This window comes from Erythrolamprus reginae, chromosome 1 (assembly GCF_031021105.1).
Source record: "Erythrolamprus reginae isolate rEryReg1 chromosome 1, rEryReg1.hap1, whole genome shotgun sequence".
NCBI classification, from domain to species: Eukaryota; Metazoa; Chordata; class Lepidosauria; order Squamata; family Dipsadidae; genus Erythrolamprus; species Erythrolamprus reginae.
Window position 1 is genome coordinate 335020344 of NC_091950.1, and position 16648 is coordinate 335036991.

The 16648-nt window shown below is 38.8% G+C and overlaps 1 protein-coding gene across 1 annotated transcript in view; it reads left to right on the plus strand.

The window, feature by feature from the left end:
- DISC1 (DISC1 scaffold protein) overlaps positions 1 to 16648 on the plus strand; it is a 206358-nt gene that overhangs the window by 77703 nt on the left and 112007 nt on the right. Inside the window, exon 9 of the mRNA XM_070733963.1 lies at positions 1138 to 1326. Within this exon, the coding sequence (XP_070590064.1) occupies positions 1138 to 1326 (189 nt within the window). The remainder of the gene's footprint in view (positions 1 to 1137; positions 1327 to 16648) is intronic.

A 16648-nucleotide genomic window follows, 5' to 3' on the forward strand; every position in this document is an offset into this window, starting at 1 on the left:
GCGCATGCGCAGATGGTGTTTTTACTTCCGCACCACTACATCCCGAAATATCGATTATCGCGAGGGGTCTTGGAACGGAACCTTCGCGATAATCGGGGGATCACTGTATATGCTTTTATAATGTATTTGAATCAAATAACGATGCATTGCAGTTGAACGGGTCTTTAAGAATATTGGCTTAAAGAATCCAAACAAGAATATTTGTTGATCCCAGACCCTTGGGAAGGACTTGCTAGGTAAATAAAAATGCCCAAATACGTTAAAAATCTAGCTGATTGTGCAACCAACCCTAATAACAACTGTTTATATTTATATTTTAATTGATTGTCAATGACTTTGAGAAAATAAAAATAAGAATGAATACATTGAATATATGCTCAGTGCTCAGCTTGTATGTGCTATACTAGAGGTCTTCACACTTGTAACTTTATTTTTTTTAAAAAAATATTTTCATTAAATTGCATAGACAAACATGACATACATAACATGCAACACTTAGTGGAGCTACAGTCGCTCCACTCAAAGTAGAAGTCATCTTTATATTTAAATGAAAAAAAAATTGAAAAGAAAAGATCTTGTTGTTGTTTAACAGGTCTATAAAATACTTAAAAATATCAATTATAAAGTGATAGTTAGAAACACATCTAAAGTATTTAAGAACATATATAAAAAAATTAAAATTCTAGCTTAAACTGAACTAAAAGAAAAGAAAAAAAGAAGGAAAAAAGAAAAAAAAGGAGAAGAAAAAAGGAGTTTACATTTATATTGTGAATAATCATCATCTACAATATAACTACTAAATGCTAGTATGTTTAAAGTAATATAACAGTCAAGTTATCTCTTTTTCTTTGTATCCCACCATATATATACCTTTTGCCAAACATCATAGAATCTTGATTATTCACACTTGTAACTTTAAGACTTGTGGACTTCAACTCCCAGAATTCTCCAGCCAGCTATCGTGACTGGGAGTTTTGGGAGTTGAAGTCCACAAGTTTTAAAGTTGCTAAGTTTGGGGACCCCTGTGCTATACAAATGGTTATCTTTTTAGTTTTTGTTTCGGGCTATTTAAAAAAGTCAAGGTTTGGTTTCTTCCCTGTCTTTAACTCTTTCTAATCTCATCTGTTGACTTCACAGGAGGTAATTTCTGTACTGCTAAAGATCTTGCAGAAGAAATTCAATCACTAACAGCTGAAAGAGACCACCTGAAAGGGCTGCTCGATGAATGGTCAACTCTGAATGCCAAAAATATCCAAAAGCTAGAGAGAGAGAAAGAACGTTACAAAAAAACGAAGGAAGAAATGGAGCAAGAGGAGTTTGTATTTGGTGAGTAAAGCAATTGGCCGGCTGTTGGGATGACAGAGGCCTGCCGTTTTTATGCAGGGTGACATCCAGTCTTATGCTTCATTTGACAAGCAATAATGTAATTTATATGATGTTTTAAACAAAGATCTCGGATGGGCAATTCTGCCAGGAGCTTTGATGTATACCACCTATTGAGGGCTGTCAGCTTCTGTCCCTGTCATTCATGAATGATGCTTTTTGTTGTTGCTTGCTTTGGATATTTATTTATTTATTTTATTTATTGGATTTGTATGCCGCCCCTCTCCGTAGACTCGGGGCAGCTAACAACAATGATAAAAACAGCATGCAACAATCCAATCCAATACTAAAATAACTGAAAAAAAACCCCTTATTATAAAAACCAAACATACATACAGACATACCATGCATAAATTTTAAAGGCCTAGGGGGAAATAATATCTCAGTTCCCCCATGCCTGACGGCAGAGGTGGGTTTTAAGAAGTTTACGAAAGGCGAGGAGGGTGGGGGCAATTCTAATCTCTGGGGGGAGTTGGTTCCAAAGAGCCGGGGCCACCACAGAGAAGGCTCTTCCCCTGGGTCCCGCCAAACGACATTGTTTACTTGACAGGACCTGGAGAAGGCCCACTCTGTGGGACCTAACTGGTTGCTGGGATTCGTGCAGCAGAAGGCGGTCCCTGAGATAATCTGGTCCGGTGCCATGAAGGGCTTTATAGGTCATAACCAACACTTTGAATTGTGACCGGAAACTGATCGGCAACCAATGCAGACTGCGGAGTGTTGGTGTAACATGGGCATATTTGGGGAAGTCCATGACTGCTCTCGCAGCTGCATTCTGCACGATCTGAAGTTTCCGAACACTTTTCAAAGGTAGCCCCATGTAGAGAGCATTACAGTAGTCAAACCTCGAGGTGATGAGGGCGTGAGTGACTGTGAGCAGTGACTCCCGGTCCAAATAGGGCCGCAACTGGTGCACCAGGCGAATGGGAGTGGCTTTCTTTGTTTTAGATACAAAGCGTAATAGCAAAGACTTATGACCTGCAGTCCTTTCCATGACCTACCAGGGTGACTACACACTCAACACATATATCCATCCTAAGATAAAATACAGAAAATAGTATAAGGGCAGACTAGATGGACCATGAGGTCTTTTTCTGCCGTCAGACTTCTATGTTTCTATGTTTCTAACACATAGTGCTTCAATGATAGCAGTGTGGTCCACTCAAGTGTCCATCGAGGAGGTCTGTCAGGCGGACACTTGGGCCTCACCAATTCCCTTTATCTGCCATTACAAAATAGACATTTTTGTGTTGGCGGAGGTGACGTTTGGTCTCAGGGTTTTCCAATGCATGGTGCCACAGTCTGGGGAAGCCAGTCAGACTTAGCTCTCCCAATGGATGGACTGCTTTGCTATGTCCCATTCTTGGAGGTTAGCTCCTCCCACTATGGAGAAGGGGCATTGGTCTACCTGATATGTCTCTTCTTGTAGGGTGGAGCTAATCTTCAATCCTGCCCAAAGTTAGTCTAGTCTGGCCTTCGGCACATCAATTTTTTATCTTCTTATTTGTTTTTGACTCTGGAAGTTATACACCGAGTCTGATCATTGTCCTTCATCAAAGAGGGGGAATGAGGAAAGAGGACGAAGAATTCAATTTGTCAGACTCAGTCCTCATTGGCTGAAGGGATGGTGTCATCCCATTCTTTATGTTAGCTCCACCCTACGAGAAGAGGCATATCAGGTAAGACCAACATCCCTTCTTAAAAAAAAATGTGTTGCCTTGTATAATAATAATAATAATAATAATGATGATGATGATGATGATGATAATAATAATAATAATAATAATAATAATAATAATAATTTATTAGATTTGTATGATGCCCCTCTTCGAAGACTCGGGGTGGCTCACAACAATAATAAAAACAATATTACCATGGAACAAATCTAATATTAAAAAAACATATAAAACCCCATCATTCAAAACGATACAACACACACATACCAAACATAAAATAAAAAAACCCTGGGGGAGGTGTCTATACCCGGCGTTATAGGTGGGTCTTAAGTAATTTGCGAAAGACAAGGAGTTCTAATCTCCGGGGGGAGTTGATTTCAGAGGGCTGGGGCCGCCACAGAGAAGGCTATAATATATACTATAATAAAGTATTATAAAGTTCAATGGAGCAATATAAATAATTAAAGTATGTGATTTCCTTCCCTACTCCCACCTCCCTTTTCACTTTTGCTCTCATCTACAGCACATCTTTCTTTAGGCTACAGTAATTTGTTTTTGAACTAATTATATGAAATGTATAATAATAAATTTAGTGAAAACATGCCCCGGGATTGTAAACACTGACACTTTTTACCATATGCCAATGTCATTTTAACATAGCTGAGTTTTATTTATTTTTTTAAAATCCTTTCAATGGAAATCTTTCTTGGAATACTTTGCCCTCCCTTTATTAAGGACTTTTAAAGATTTAGTAAAAGATTTTGTTAGTTTTTATTTTTAGGGTGCCGCTATATCTTCTGTAAATGTGATAGCTTCTAGGTGTCTGCTAAAAGATTTCTGAAAGTTAGTATTTACATGTGAACACTGGGGCCTACCTAACAAAATGAAATTCAATGTAGAGAAAAATAAAGAAATACCAAAGGTTGTAGGAGCTCCATCACTTGAGACTTTCAAGAAGAGATTGGACTGCCGTTTCTGGATTGGACTAGATGACCTACAAGTTCCCTTCCAACTCTGTTAATATGTAATAATCTGTAGTTTATATAGTGCTTTCTAAATTATAAATTAGGATGGTTCACATATATTTTTTTTCTTTTCTTTTAATATGTATATACTGATTAAAGATTATTTTATTAAAAAAATAATAAATTGGGTGAAACCAGGCTTAATAGCAGTGACTGTGAGAGGGATCTTGGAGTCTTAAATATGAGCCAGCAGTGTGCAGTGGCAGTCAAAAAAGCCAATGCAATCCTAAATTGCATTAACCGAGGGATACAATCTAGATCAAATGAGGTACTAATACCATTCTATAAAGCTTTAGTTAGACCACACCTAGGGTACTACATCCAGTTTTGGTCACCACACTAAAAAAAGATTTTGAGACTCTAGAAAAAGTGTAGTGGTGAGCAACCAGGATAATTGACTGACTGACTGACTGACTTATTTATTTGTTTGTTTGTTTGTTTGTTTATTGATTCATTGATTCATTGATTTGATTTATATGCCGCTCCTCTCCAAGGACTCGGGGCGGCTTACAACATATAAAAGAAACAATGATATACAATACTTAAATCCAATTAATTAAACTAAATAAGCTAATCTAAAAACCCCAATTTAATTAAAATCAATCATACCCATTCCAGCAACAATCCACACATGGCATTCGTTATGTGATTAGGGGAAGGGTTGGGTTCTAACTACCTCGCTGCCAGTTTGCTTCCTCCTGCCCCACGTGGATGTGCGCAATTCCAAAAAAATAAAAAAATCAATTTACATTTTTAAAAAAGCCAAAAATAAGATGGCAACTGGATGAACAGTGCTGGAAACCTGGTTTCTATGCATGCTCAGAGAAAAAATAAATTCAAAAAAGTGAATTGGTTCAAACTGGGAGGAAGCCATCTCTGATTAGGGGACTGGAGACTAAAAGAACGGTTGCAGGAACTGTAACCCTCCCCAGGCATTGAATTATGGGTGTTGGTACTCACGCAGGCACAATATTATTATTATTATTATTATTATTATTATTATTATTATTATTATTATTATTACTATTATTATTATTATTATTATTATTATTTATTAGATTTGTATGCCGCCCCTCTCCATAGACTCGGGGTGGCTCACAACAGTAATAACACAATATATAGCAAATCTAATAGTTAAAAGTCATTAAAAACCCCTTATTAAAAAAAAGAAAACATACACACAGACATATCATGCATAAACTGTATAGGCCCGGGGGAGATGTCTCAGGTCCCCCATGCCTGGCGGCAGAGGGTTGGGGCCGCCACAGAAAAGGCTCTTCCCCTGGGTCCCACCAGACGACATTGTTTAGTTGACAGGACCCGGAGAAGGCCAACTCTGTGGGACCTAACCGGTCGCTGAGATTCGTGCGGCAGAAGGCGGTCCCGGAGATATTCTGGCCCGATGCCATGTAGGGCTTTATAGGTCATAACCAACACTTTGAATTGCGTCCAGAAAATAATCAGCAACCAATGCAGTCTGCAGAGTGATGGAAAAATATGGGAGAAATATATTGTATTTTTGTATGGATTTTATTATGTAAGCCGCTCTGAGTCCACTGGAGAAGGGCGGCCTAGAAATCCAAACAAAAAAATAAAATAAAATAAAATAAAATAAAATAAAATAAAATAAAATAAAATAAAATAAAATAAAATAAAATAAAATAAATTAAAATAAAATAAAATAAAATAAAATAAAATAAAATAAATAAAATAAAATAAAATAAAATAAAATAAAATAAAATAAAATAAAATAAAATAAATACACTGGGTCCCATGGGATTGGGTGGCATATAAGTCAAATAAATTATATTAAATCTGTGTTGTTTGCTGTTTGACAAATTGCTGGGAGCAGAGGCCTTTTTTCTTTGTCTTCCTCCCCCCAAATTAAGGTGCATCTTATACTCTGGTGAGTCTTATACTCCAAAAAATACAGTAATCAGGACTGACCCTGGTCCCCTCCAAAGCACTTTGGTTTGCCCCTGCTTGAGTTCTTATGCTTGAGTTGACTTGGTTTGCCAAGCGGCCTTTATTCATGAGTTGAGCATTCTTTTGGAAGTGAAGCTGAGGTGTTCCGATCCTTGATGCAGCTGCTTTGAGGTCTTGCCAAAGTCATGCCTGTGCATGCTCTTTCCAAAAAGAGGACTGATGAGGCAAACTGGGGACGGTTTTGTTGAATGATGTTATGACATCCTCTTGTGACATTACCTTCATCACTTGCAATTCTCTAGATTTGGATTTAATGGGACCTCACTCCACTGACGGATTGGTTATTTTATTTCATGAAGTATATGCCAAATTGCAAAACTTTTGCTTAATGTAATTTTTTTTTAAAAAAAACACCCTGTCATCTTCCCATAGAGGATCAAAAACAAAATGTGCAGGGGTTTATTAGTGAATGGTTATGACCTTTAAAGCCCTACATGGCATTGGACCAGAATACCTCTGGAACCGCCTGCTACCGCACGAATCCCAGCGACCGATAAGGTCCCACAGAGTTGACCTTCTCTGGGTCCCGTCGACTAAACAATATCGTTTGGCGGGCCCCAGGGGAAGAGCCTTCTCTGTGGCAGCCCCGGCCCTCTGTAATCAACTCCCCCCGGAGATTAGAACTGCTCCCACCCTCCTTGTCTTTCGTAAACTACTCAAGACCAACCTATACTGCCAGGCATGGGGGAGTTGAGACACCTTTTCCCCAGGCTCTTTATATTTTATGTTTGGTATGTATATGTTGTTTGGTTTTTAAATATGATAGGGTTTTATATGCTTCTTTTTTAATATTAGATTTGTTTCGCTATAATATTGTTTTTTATTATTGTTGTGAGCCGCCCCGAGTCTTCAGAGAGGGGCGGCATACAAATCTAATAAATTATTATTATTATTATTATTATTATTATTATTATTATTATTATTATAGTTGTTTAAAAAAAAACCCACAACGTTTGCAAGTAATTGTTATATTTATCACAACGTTACTTTTCCCAGCCTGCATAGAAAATAACCAAAGTATTTTTTTTAAAGAAAACCTAGGTAATAGAATGAATCAATTCTTGTGAAAAGAAGAAATAGTTAAAATATATAGAACTATGAACCCATAAGTTTCAGCACAGCGGAGATCTGTAGCAGACGTTTGAGCTAAGCCTGACTTGATAGTATTCTTACACTGATAGAAGGAGGCAGAAGTCAAGGGCAGAGATTTAATCACATAATAATCAGGGCTGGAATTTAAAATGGGGCACATCATTAGTATGTTAATTAGTTTTTTTCTTTCCTTGCCAGCTGCTAAGCTTGCAGAAGTAGCACAGAGAAGTGGCTTAGCAAATATATTTATCCTTTGATCTGTGTATGCCTTGCAGGGGGGAAAAAAACCTCTGGTATATTTGGAATCTTGTAGTTCCTTTTGAATAAATATGGCCTGAGCTTATGATTTAAAGATCCCAAAGCAGCCGGTACGTGCAATTAAGCCCATAACTCCAATTGCATGTGAATTTGCCATTTTCTCCTACCATAACCCCACCTTCTGATTTTATTTCAGTAACTCTAGAGGTTTATCATTGGCTGCTCACATTGATGCCACACGTTAAACAATGTTCATGGGATATATAACCTAATATAATTATTGCAGCATGGAACAGAAAATTTAAATCGTTTCTTGAGTGGTTTCCAAGCAGGTTTCTTCAATACAGTTAACATAGAACAGTGATGGTGAGCCTATGGCAGTGTTTCCCAACCGTGGGAACTTGAAGATATTTGGACTTCAACTCCCAGAATTCCCCAGCCAGCGAATGCTGGCTGGGGAATTCTGGAATTTGAAGTCCAGATATCTTCAAGCTGCCAAGGTTGGGAAACCCTGGCCTATGGCATGCATGCCAGAAGAGGCATGAAGAGCCATCTTTCCATGCATGCAGAACCATTTCTCTGGGCACGTGGGCTGTCACTTGTTGCTGTTCTGGGTTCTGGTGTGCCAGCCAACTGGTCTTCATGCATGCAAGAGCACCAGAAACTGGAAGAGTAGCTGCCTGGTGCACATGCGTGCCCTAGGAAGGTGATCTTCCAGTTTCTGATGTGTCCATGCCCACTGGCTAGATGACGAGGTGGCCGGTACACACAGGGGTGGGCAGCAGGCAGGATGGGGTGGAACGCAGTGTCCAATGGCAGAAATGAAGATGCGTGCGCAGCTCCAGCTGATCAGCAGCTGTCACTTCCTCGATTACTGGTCTCAGCTCGGCTCTCCTTTTTCCCCCTGCTGCTGCATCTGAACTCCTTGATTTTTTCCTTTTTCCTCCTTCTTGGCCTCGGAGGAGCTACCCTCTCTCCTTCCCGGCTCCCCTCCAGCCTCACGTCGCCACCTCCCACCTGAGGTGCAAGCAGAAGGTGTGGGTGGAAGCGGCGCTGGCAGCATTTATGCTTGTGGCGGCACCCGTTCGCCTAGCTACCCAGCCTGAAGTGGGGGGGGGGGGGGGCGGCCCAGGAAGGAGAGTGCAGGAAACGCGAAGCAAATTGTCACCCCAGCGAGCAACATTGGTAAGGTTGTAAGTCGGGGACTTAACAGTTCACTTGAATGATGATGATCATTCAAGCCACTCCCACCTGGTCACATGGCTGGCAAGCCACCCCTACACAGTCACATGACCATTAAGCCACACCCACAGTAGCAGTAAAAAATTTGGCTGCCCATTCCTGGGTACACATGCACATGCGGGAAACTGGAAGATAATTTTCCCAGCATGTGAATGCGCACTTGATGGCTGCTCTTCCAGTTTCTGGCACGTATGCATGCTCCTGTTTTGGCACTTGGTGCCGAAAAGATTTGCCAACACTGACATAGAAGAAGCAAGCTAAAAAAATTTTTTTTTATGACCGCTTAAGAGCAAATTGAAATATTATAGATCCAGGAACAACACCATTGCTCCAAGAAATTAAAATATGTAGGAAGCAATTACAAGTAAAATATGTTTTAGTCTTTCAGAATACTCTTATATTACCTGAAATTACCTTTCTTCGCAGGTCACATGGTGTGCCTGAAAATGTCATTGGAGAACTGCTGAACCACCATTCCTTGCTGCTATTCTGTTCTCCCACCATTGGCATTATATTAATTTTCATAAATCCAGCATTGGTGAGCACACTATATTTTCTTCTGGAGGAGTATTACAGGGTCAGTATTGTTGCAAAAATGTTGGTAGCATTAAACGTGGTGTATAAGTGCACCAAGGGGCGTGCATAAATGCTCCAGCATGCCTTCCGTCCCGTGTCCTAATGTTTTTCTCTTACTAGTATCATGTATATAAACATTGTTATATCTTTGTATACTACCAATGTGTACTTGACAAAACAAATAAACAAACAAATAAAAAGCTTCAGCTATTCTGCCTTAATTAAAGTGGGCAGATTTGGAAGGATTTTCTTAATTTGGGGTATCCTAGATCTGAAAGTTTGGCCATTTTGTATCACTGTCTGTAACATGCTCTCTAAATTCCAAATATGTCCACTGTCCTCCCCCTACATCCCCCAAAAGGGAAAAAATGGAAACCTATAAATTCTGTATTTCTTTTGACTGCGGATTGTTTAAAAGAAGAACCAAATTACCCCCAAAAGGCCAAAATAGGAGAAATTTCTCTCAATTTGGAAATCCTAAACATATATGCTAATATAGACAGAAAATTTTTACACAGAAACAGAATAATTTTCTCCAAAGCATGATAAATTGTGTACTTGCTGTATCTCTTCAAAGCTGATATTTGATTTCAACACTCCTGCTCCAGCTAGACTTTATTGTTAAAGTAGCCTCTGGCCAAACCTTCAATTTTAGGATACCACCAATTAAGAAATTGACTACCAACTCTGACTACTTTAATTAAGGCAGAATAGCTGAACCTACCAACATTTTTGCAACAAAAGGCTGACCCTGTAACACTCCTCCAGAAGAAAGTATGGTGTGCACACCAATGCTGGATTTACTAAAGGTAATATAATGCCAATGGTGGGAGAACAGAATAGCACCAAGGTTCAGCAATTCTCCAATGGCACTTTCAGGCACACCATGTTTTCTGCAAAGGAAGATAATTTCAGGTAACATCAGAGTACAGTGATACCTTGTCTTACGAACTTAATTGATTCCAGGATGAGGTTCGTAAGGTGAAAAGTTCGTAAGATGAAACAATGTTTCCCATAGGAATCAATGGAAAAGCGATTAATGCGTGCAAGTCCAAAATTCACCCCTTTTACCAGCCAAAGCGTCCGTTTTCGCACTCGTGGGATTCCCCTGAGGCTCCCCTCCATGGGAAACCCCACCTCCGGATTTTGCGATGCTGCAGGGGAATCCCCGCAGCGTGAAAACGGGCGCTTTGGTTGGCAACGGAAGTCCGGAGGCGGGGCATCCCAGCAGCGGCGGTGGGTTCGTAAGGTGAAAATAGTTCGGAAGAAGAGGCAAAAAAGTCTTAAACCCCAGTTTTGTATCTCGAAAAGTTTGTATGATGAGGGGTTTGTAAGACGAGGTATCACTGCATTCTGAAAGATTAAAACATATTTTACATTTAGTTGCTTCCTGCATATTTTAATTTCTAGGTGCGATGTGTTGTTCCTGAATCTATAATATTTCAATTTGCTCTTAAGCTGCCATAAAAATATTCTTTTTAGCTTGCTTCTTCTATGTCAGTGTTGGCAAACCTTTTTGGCGCCAAGTGCCAAAATGGGAGTGGGCATACATGCCAGAAACTGGAAGAGCATGTGCAGAGGGTTAAAAAAAAAATGGCATGGATGGGTAAGTGGAGTCTCACACTGCCGTTGCTTCTAGTTCTCTGAACCACTGACAGCCGCCACTACCACTATGCCCGTACTTGGCTCAACCAGCAGCATTTCACCTTTGGATAGTCCATATAATGTTTTGTAATAACACCTAGGTTTCTTTTATTTTTAAAAAAACCCCTGCCCCCTTTGTGGTTCTAGAATCCTGATGGCAATTTTCAAATTGCTGAGCTCAAATAGCTTGTTTCCCTGACCCTCTTCTACAATTGATTGATTGATTGATTGATTGGATTTGTATGCTGCCCCTCTCCGTAGACTCGGGGCGGCTAACAACAGTAACAAAAAACAGCATGTAAATCCAATACTAAAACAATTAAAAACCCTTATTATAAAACCAAACATACATATATACAAACATACCATACATGAATTGTAAAGGCCTAGGGGGGAAAGAATATCTCAGTTCCCCCATGCCTGACGGCAGAGGTGGGTTTTAAGGAGCTTACGAAAGGCAAGGAGGGTGGTTTTACAATGTGTTGGTTTTACTTTGCTAAGGAGAAGCCTTAGAGAAAGTTCTTCTCGAAGTATCTTTAGCTTTTCAAATTTGAAGCCAATCCTTTGGAGCATGCCAGGGCAGGAACACAACACCTGTGTGCAAATTTTCACAGCAGTCACACCTTTGCTTGGAATGGCGTGGTTGCCCTCTGCAGCTGTTTGGGATCCTGAGAAACGAGGGATTTGGCTGATAGAATTTCAGACAGATCCTGGCTTCTGAAATGTCTGTTTTCCCCCTTTTCAAATTGGACGTACCTTTCTACAACTGATATTGCAAATGCCTCATTACATAACATAAGAAGAGCCATGCTGAATCAGGCCAAAGCCCATCGAATCCAGCATTCTGTGTCACACAGTGGCCCACCAATTGTCCTTGGGGATCTTGAGCAGAAAGAGAAGGCAAGACCCTCCCTTTTCCTTGACCCCCAACAAGTGGTACTCAAGGAGTTATTAATTACTTATTACTTATTATAATAACATAAGTTATTATAAATTTCCTTTTTTTCTTCTGCTACCATATTTCAGAAGTGCAACTAAAAACAATCAGAAACCTATATCCAGTTTGGTATTATATGATTCCTACAGGCCTATATGAATTCCTAAGGCAAAGATCTACCTCCCCCCCCCTTTTTTACATAAAAAAGTGGAAAGATAAATAGAACTGGAAATAACTAAAGATGAAAAGTGCTGGGGCTTGTAGTTCAACACTACAAAATTGCTCACCCATGAATTAAAATTAAAAAAATTGTATTCTACAGGCATTGTCAAAATCATTAACCAGTGGAAAACTATTTCATTTAACATTCAGTTATTTCTAACTCTGACATTTTGCTCTTGTACTATTATTTCAAAGTACCATCTTCAAACATGTTGCTGTTTCTGGTAAACTAAGGTCCAGATTTGACAAATGATGCCGATAGGAGCTGAAAACAACAACAATAAAGCACATCTACCAAATGTGAAATACAATCATTACAATGATTTTGTTAAAATTGAAGGCATAATTTCCTCTTAATTCTAATTACAAGATGCTTTGTTCAGCAGCATTTCTATTCTTGAAAGCAAACAATTCAATAGAATGAGAATAAAGATCCAATTCAACAAATAATCTGCATTGTTTGCTGAAGGGGAAGAGCATTCCACAGATATCCCCCTTTTGCCTAGTTCCATTAATGAAATAGATGAAATATTTCTGTTCATGCAAAAACAATGCTGTTAATGGAATATAACCCACAACGCCCATTATTGGCCATCCGAGTTAATAGCCTTTTTAGAGTGGATTCAAAATGGCTTAATAGCATTTTCAATGCACATTTTCCAAAAGCGGTACAGTCAAAAGAAACATGGTGATTCCCTTGTCATTTCCACATGAACCTATTAATCTTACTGCCCTCTCCCCCAAATATAAGGATGGGAAAAATTCTGTATTTTAATTAATGGAGTTTATATACATTTCACCCTGGCAGTGAAATGTGTATTTCTTATGAATGAAAAACTAATGTTTAGATGGAGAATTTCAACAATATTTGGGAAGATTATGAAACATCTGCAGTGGAGGCCAAAAATAACTTTTGGAATAAAGCTTGTTGAGAAAAGAAAGGAAAAATAATAAGAAGAAAAGTTACATTTTTGTTGTGATGCAATACATTATATCACTTATTTTATAAATAACTGAGAAAAAAATCATTTCAGATAACTGCTTTAATGGGTATTGTGTCAACTCTGCAAAATCTATTTTACACATTCAAAATGTTTTGAATATAAGAGTTTTAAATGGGGCCTTTCCAGCCCTCTGCAAATTGATGTCATCTGGATGGCTTAAATAACAATTCCTCATTGTTTTTATTGTTAAAATTATTTTCAGAGTCCAGAGTCTCTTACCTTACAAAAATTATAAGATATTATGAGATGGTCATAGGTAATGAGATGAACTTTCTAAAGATGAGTGATGATTTTTAGGGATAACATGGATTTGAACGTCAATTTCATAATTTGAAACTATGACTATTTTAACATGATGTACTCTTTGCAATATTATTATTATTATTATTATTATTATTATTTATATGCAATAGATCAACAGAACTATATTTAATGCTTTTCTCTCAATTTCTGTGCATTAAAATGAAAACCAAATTATTTTAGGAGAATGAAATTCATATTCAAACAGCATAGACTGGTATGCAGAGATAAAGAGTCATGTGGGATGTTAGCTTTCATTTCGTCTTTTAATGTTAATGTTTCCAAACACTGTGGCTAAAAATAGATTATTGACCTCACCTGTAGCACTGGTAGATTTGCTTAAGTGTACTGTACTTGACTTTCTAGAAATTGGACTCTGGGGTTACAGTTTTCAGCAAGTTGATCTCTTTGAAGTCAGTGTGATTAGAAACTTTAATCTGGGAGTTAGATTGCAGCCTAAGGCCAAATGGATACATTTATTAGTTACTTCTCTCTGTTCAGAATATCTCTAATTAGAATACCAGACATGAAGCTATAGTCTGAAATAGACATTATCCTTATGATCTTCAGTAGTGATAGGCGAACGCAACGGTGTTCGGGTTCGGCAAGTTTGGATGAACTTTGTGCAAAATTCAGCCAAGCCTGAACGGTTCGTGGTGCCAAAGCTCCGCCCCCAGAATCCCATCGTTTTTTTTATTTTTATGATTTTTTAATTTTTATTTATTTTTATTTTTACGAAAAAGGATGCCACAGTGGCGGCGCAAGCAAAGAGAGGTCCTTTCACGTGAAAATAAAAACTTATTTTTATGTGAAAAACCTCCCTTTGCTTGCAGTGCCGCTGCAATGTTCTTTTTCGTAAAAATCAAAAAAAAAATTACATGAAAAGATCTCCCTTTGAAGGAGCTGGGGAATCCCTCCCATAAAGAGATTCTGGGGGCGGAGCTTTGACGTCATGTACACCGGCAGGTTGCTAAGGATGCCAAGGTGATAACTTCCTGGATTCCAAACTTTGCAAACTTCTGCTGTGGTGGTTTAGGTTAATTAAGTGAAGGAGGGAGGGATAGAAGAAGGGAAAGAAGGAAAGGGAGGGAGAAACAGGGAGGAAGGAATGGGGGAGGGAAGGAATAAAGAAACGAGAAAAATTAGGAAAGGAGAAAGGGGGAAAAGAAGGAAGGGAAAGAAAGAACAAACAGGAAAGGAAGAAAGAAGCAAGCATGCAAAGAAGGAATGGAGGGAGAGCGGGAAAGAGAGAAGTAAGCAAATATGAAAACGAGGAAGAGGAAGGAAAGGGAGGGAGGAAGTGGGAGGAAGGAAGAGGGGAGAGAAGAATTTTTCTGATACTCTCTCTCTCAGCCTCTCACAAGCAGGTCAACGGGGAAGATGGCAGAAAGTCAGCAGTTACTCCCACTGCCAGTACTTTTTTTTGCCCGCCCATTGTCATTCAGCTACCTCTGAAAAGATAACAAATTGTCAACAGTTTTATATGTTTCAGTTTTGTATGTTTCCATTGCCAGCTGGAGATTCTGTTTCTCTACAGAAATTGTAACATGTTGCAGCAGAGAGAACGTGTATGATTACAATTTTATCTCTAAATATTGCTAGTTAGATCCAAATGCTATAAAGTTCTGCTAACTTAGAGGAAACATGTGTTCTGCCAGCTCCCATCTTGAAGAGATCAGACCCAAAACTGTTCCCAAGATTTGCTGGCTCCTTTGGTATAGCTTTAAATGCTTCTGTGTATGGGGAGCAAAGAAGCTCACATCTGAAAAGGAGTGTCTGAGTAGCTCTGGTCTAATAGTAAGATTCTGTTTGTGGTTGCTAGGATACAGCGTAAGCATCCCTCCAATTGTTCCATCTTCAGCTGTTAGTGTCACCCCTTCTTTTTAAAAAAAAATATTATAGTCTTTAAATGAAAAGATGGATTATTTGTTAGGGCGTGAAAAATAGAATTGGAAGATTTTTTCAAGAATGCATTGAGAATGAGTTTTGATGGGTATTTTTAATGTCTCTAGCAAATTGTTAACTACAATCAATGGATTTATTATGCTGATTTGTGCTAGGGAAATTGTGTCATCCATAGTCACACATACACAAAAGCACTGGGGTGGATTTTTTGCCAACTCTTACAGAACAGGATGCACACATAAGAAGCTTTTGCACCTCTATGATCTGACATGATACAAGCACAATTTGTTAGTGTTGTACTATAAGGCTGACTTTAGAAATTCTACAATCTGACAAGAGAAATGACAGTGCAGTAGTTAAAAATGAACAGGGAAATACCAGACTCTCAAAGTAATCTGTTACTGTCTTTATGGTGGACAAGGAAATATTTTTTTCCTTGAACAAAGAAATATATTTTCAATATGAAATATCTAAATGCCAATTCATGACATTTAGCTCATACGTCTTGTAGCTTGAACATATTTTTGTAACACAAGGCATTCTTTATTAATCAACTTTACCAGTGCAAGGCTTCTATGGCAACACCCAACAACTGTTGATAAATGTCCATTGTGATGGGCAGTTATCACTGCATTTACATTCTGTATTTTCTTTCTTTTTGACTTCACCCATTCATAATTCCTATCCTCCACAACCATGTGTGCAAATCTGCTTTTAAGTCATGATGACAATTGATGTACAGTATCTCTTGGAAGTGGTACCTTTCTGGGTTTTTTAAATTGTCATCCTACTGTCTCCTATGTATATTATTATTATATTATTACTTTATTATTATTTATTAGATTTGTATGCCGCCCCTCTCCGCAGACTCAGGGCAGCTCACAACAAAAACAAAACAATATATAACAAATCTAATAATTAAAAATCACTAAAAACCCCTTATTAAAAAGAAAACAGACACACAAACATACCATGTATAAAATGTATAGGCCCGGGGGAGATGTCTCAGGTCCCCCATGCCTGGTGGCAGAGGTGGGTTTTAAGGAGTTTACGAAAGACAGGGAGGGTGGGGACAATTCTAATCTCCGGGGGGAGTTGGTTCCAGAGGGTCGGGGCCGCCACAGAGAAGACTCTTCCCATGAGTCCCACCAGACGACATTGTTTAGTTGATGGGATCCAGAGAAGGCCAACTCTGTGGGACCTAACTGGTCACTGGGATTCGTGCAGCAGAAGGCGGTCCCAGAGATATTTTGGTCCGATGCCATGAAGGGCTTTATAGATCATAACCAACACTTTGAATTGTGACTGGAAACTGATCGGCAACCAATGCAGACTGCGGAGTGTTGGTGTGACATGGGCATACCTAGGGAAAGCCCATGATTGCTCTTGCAGCTGCAT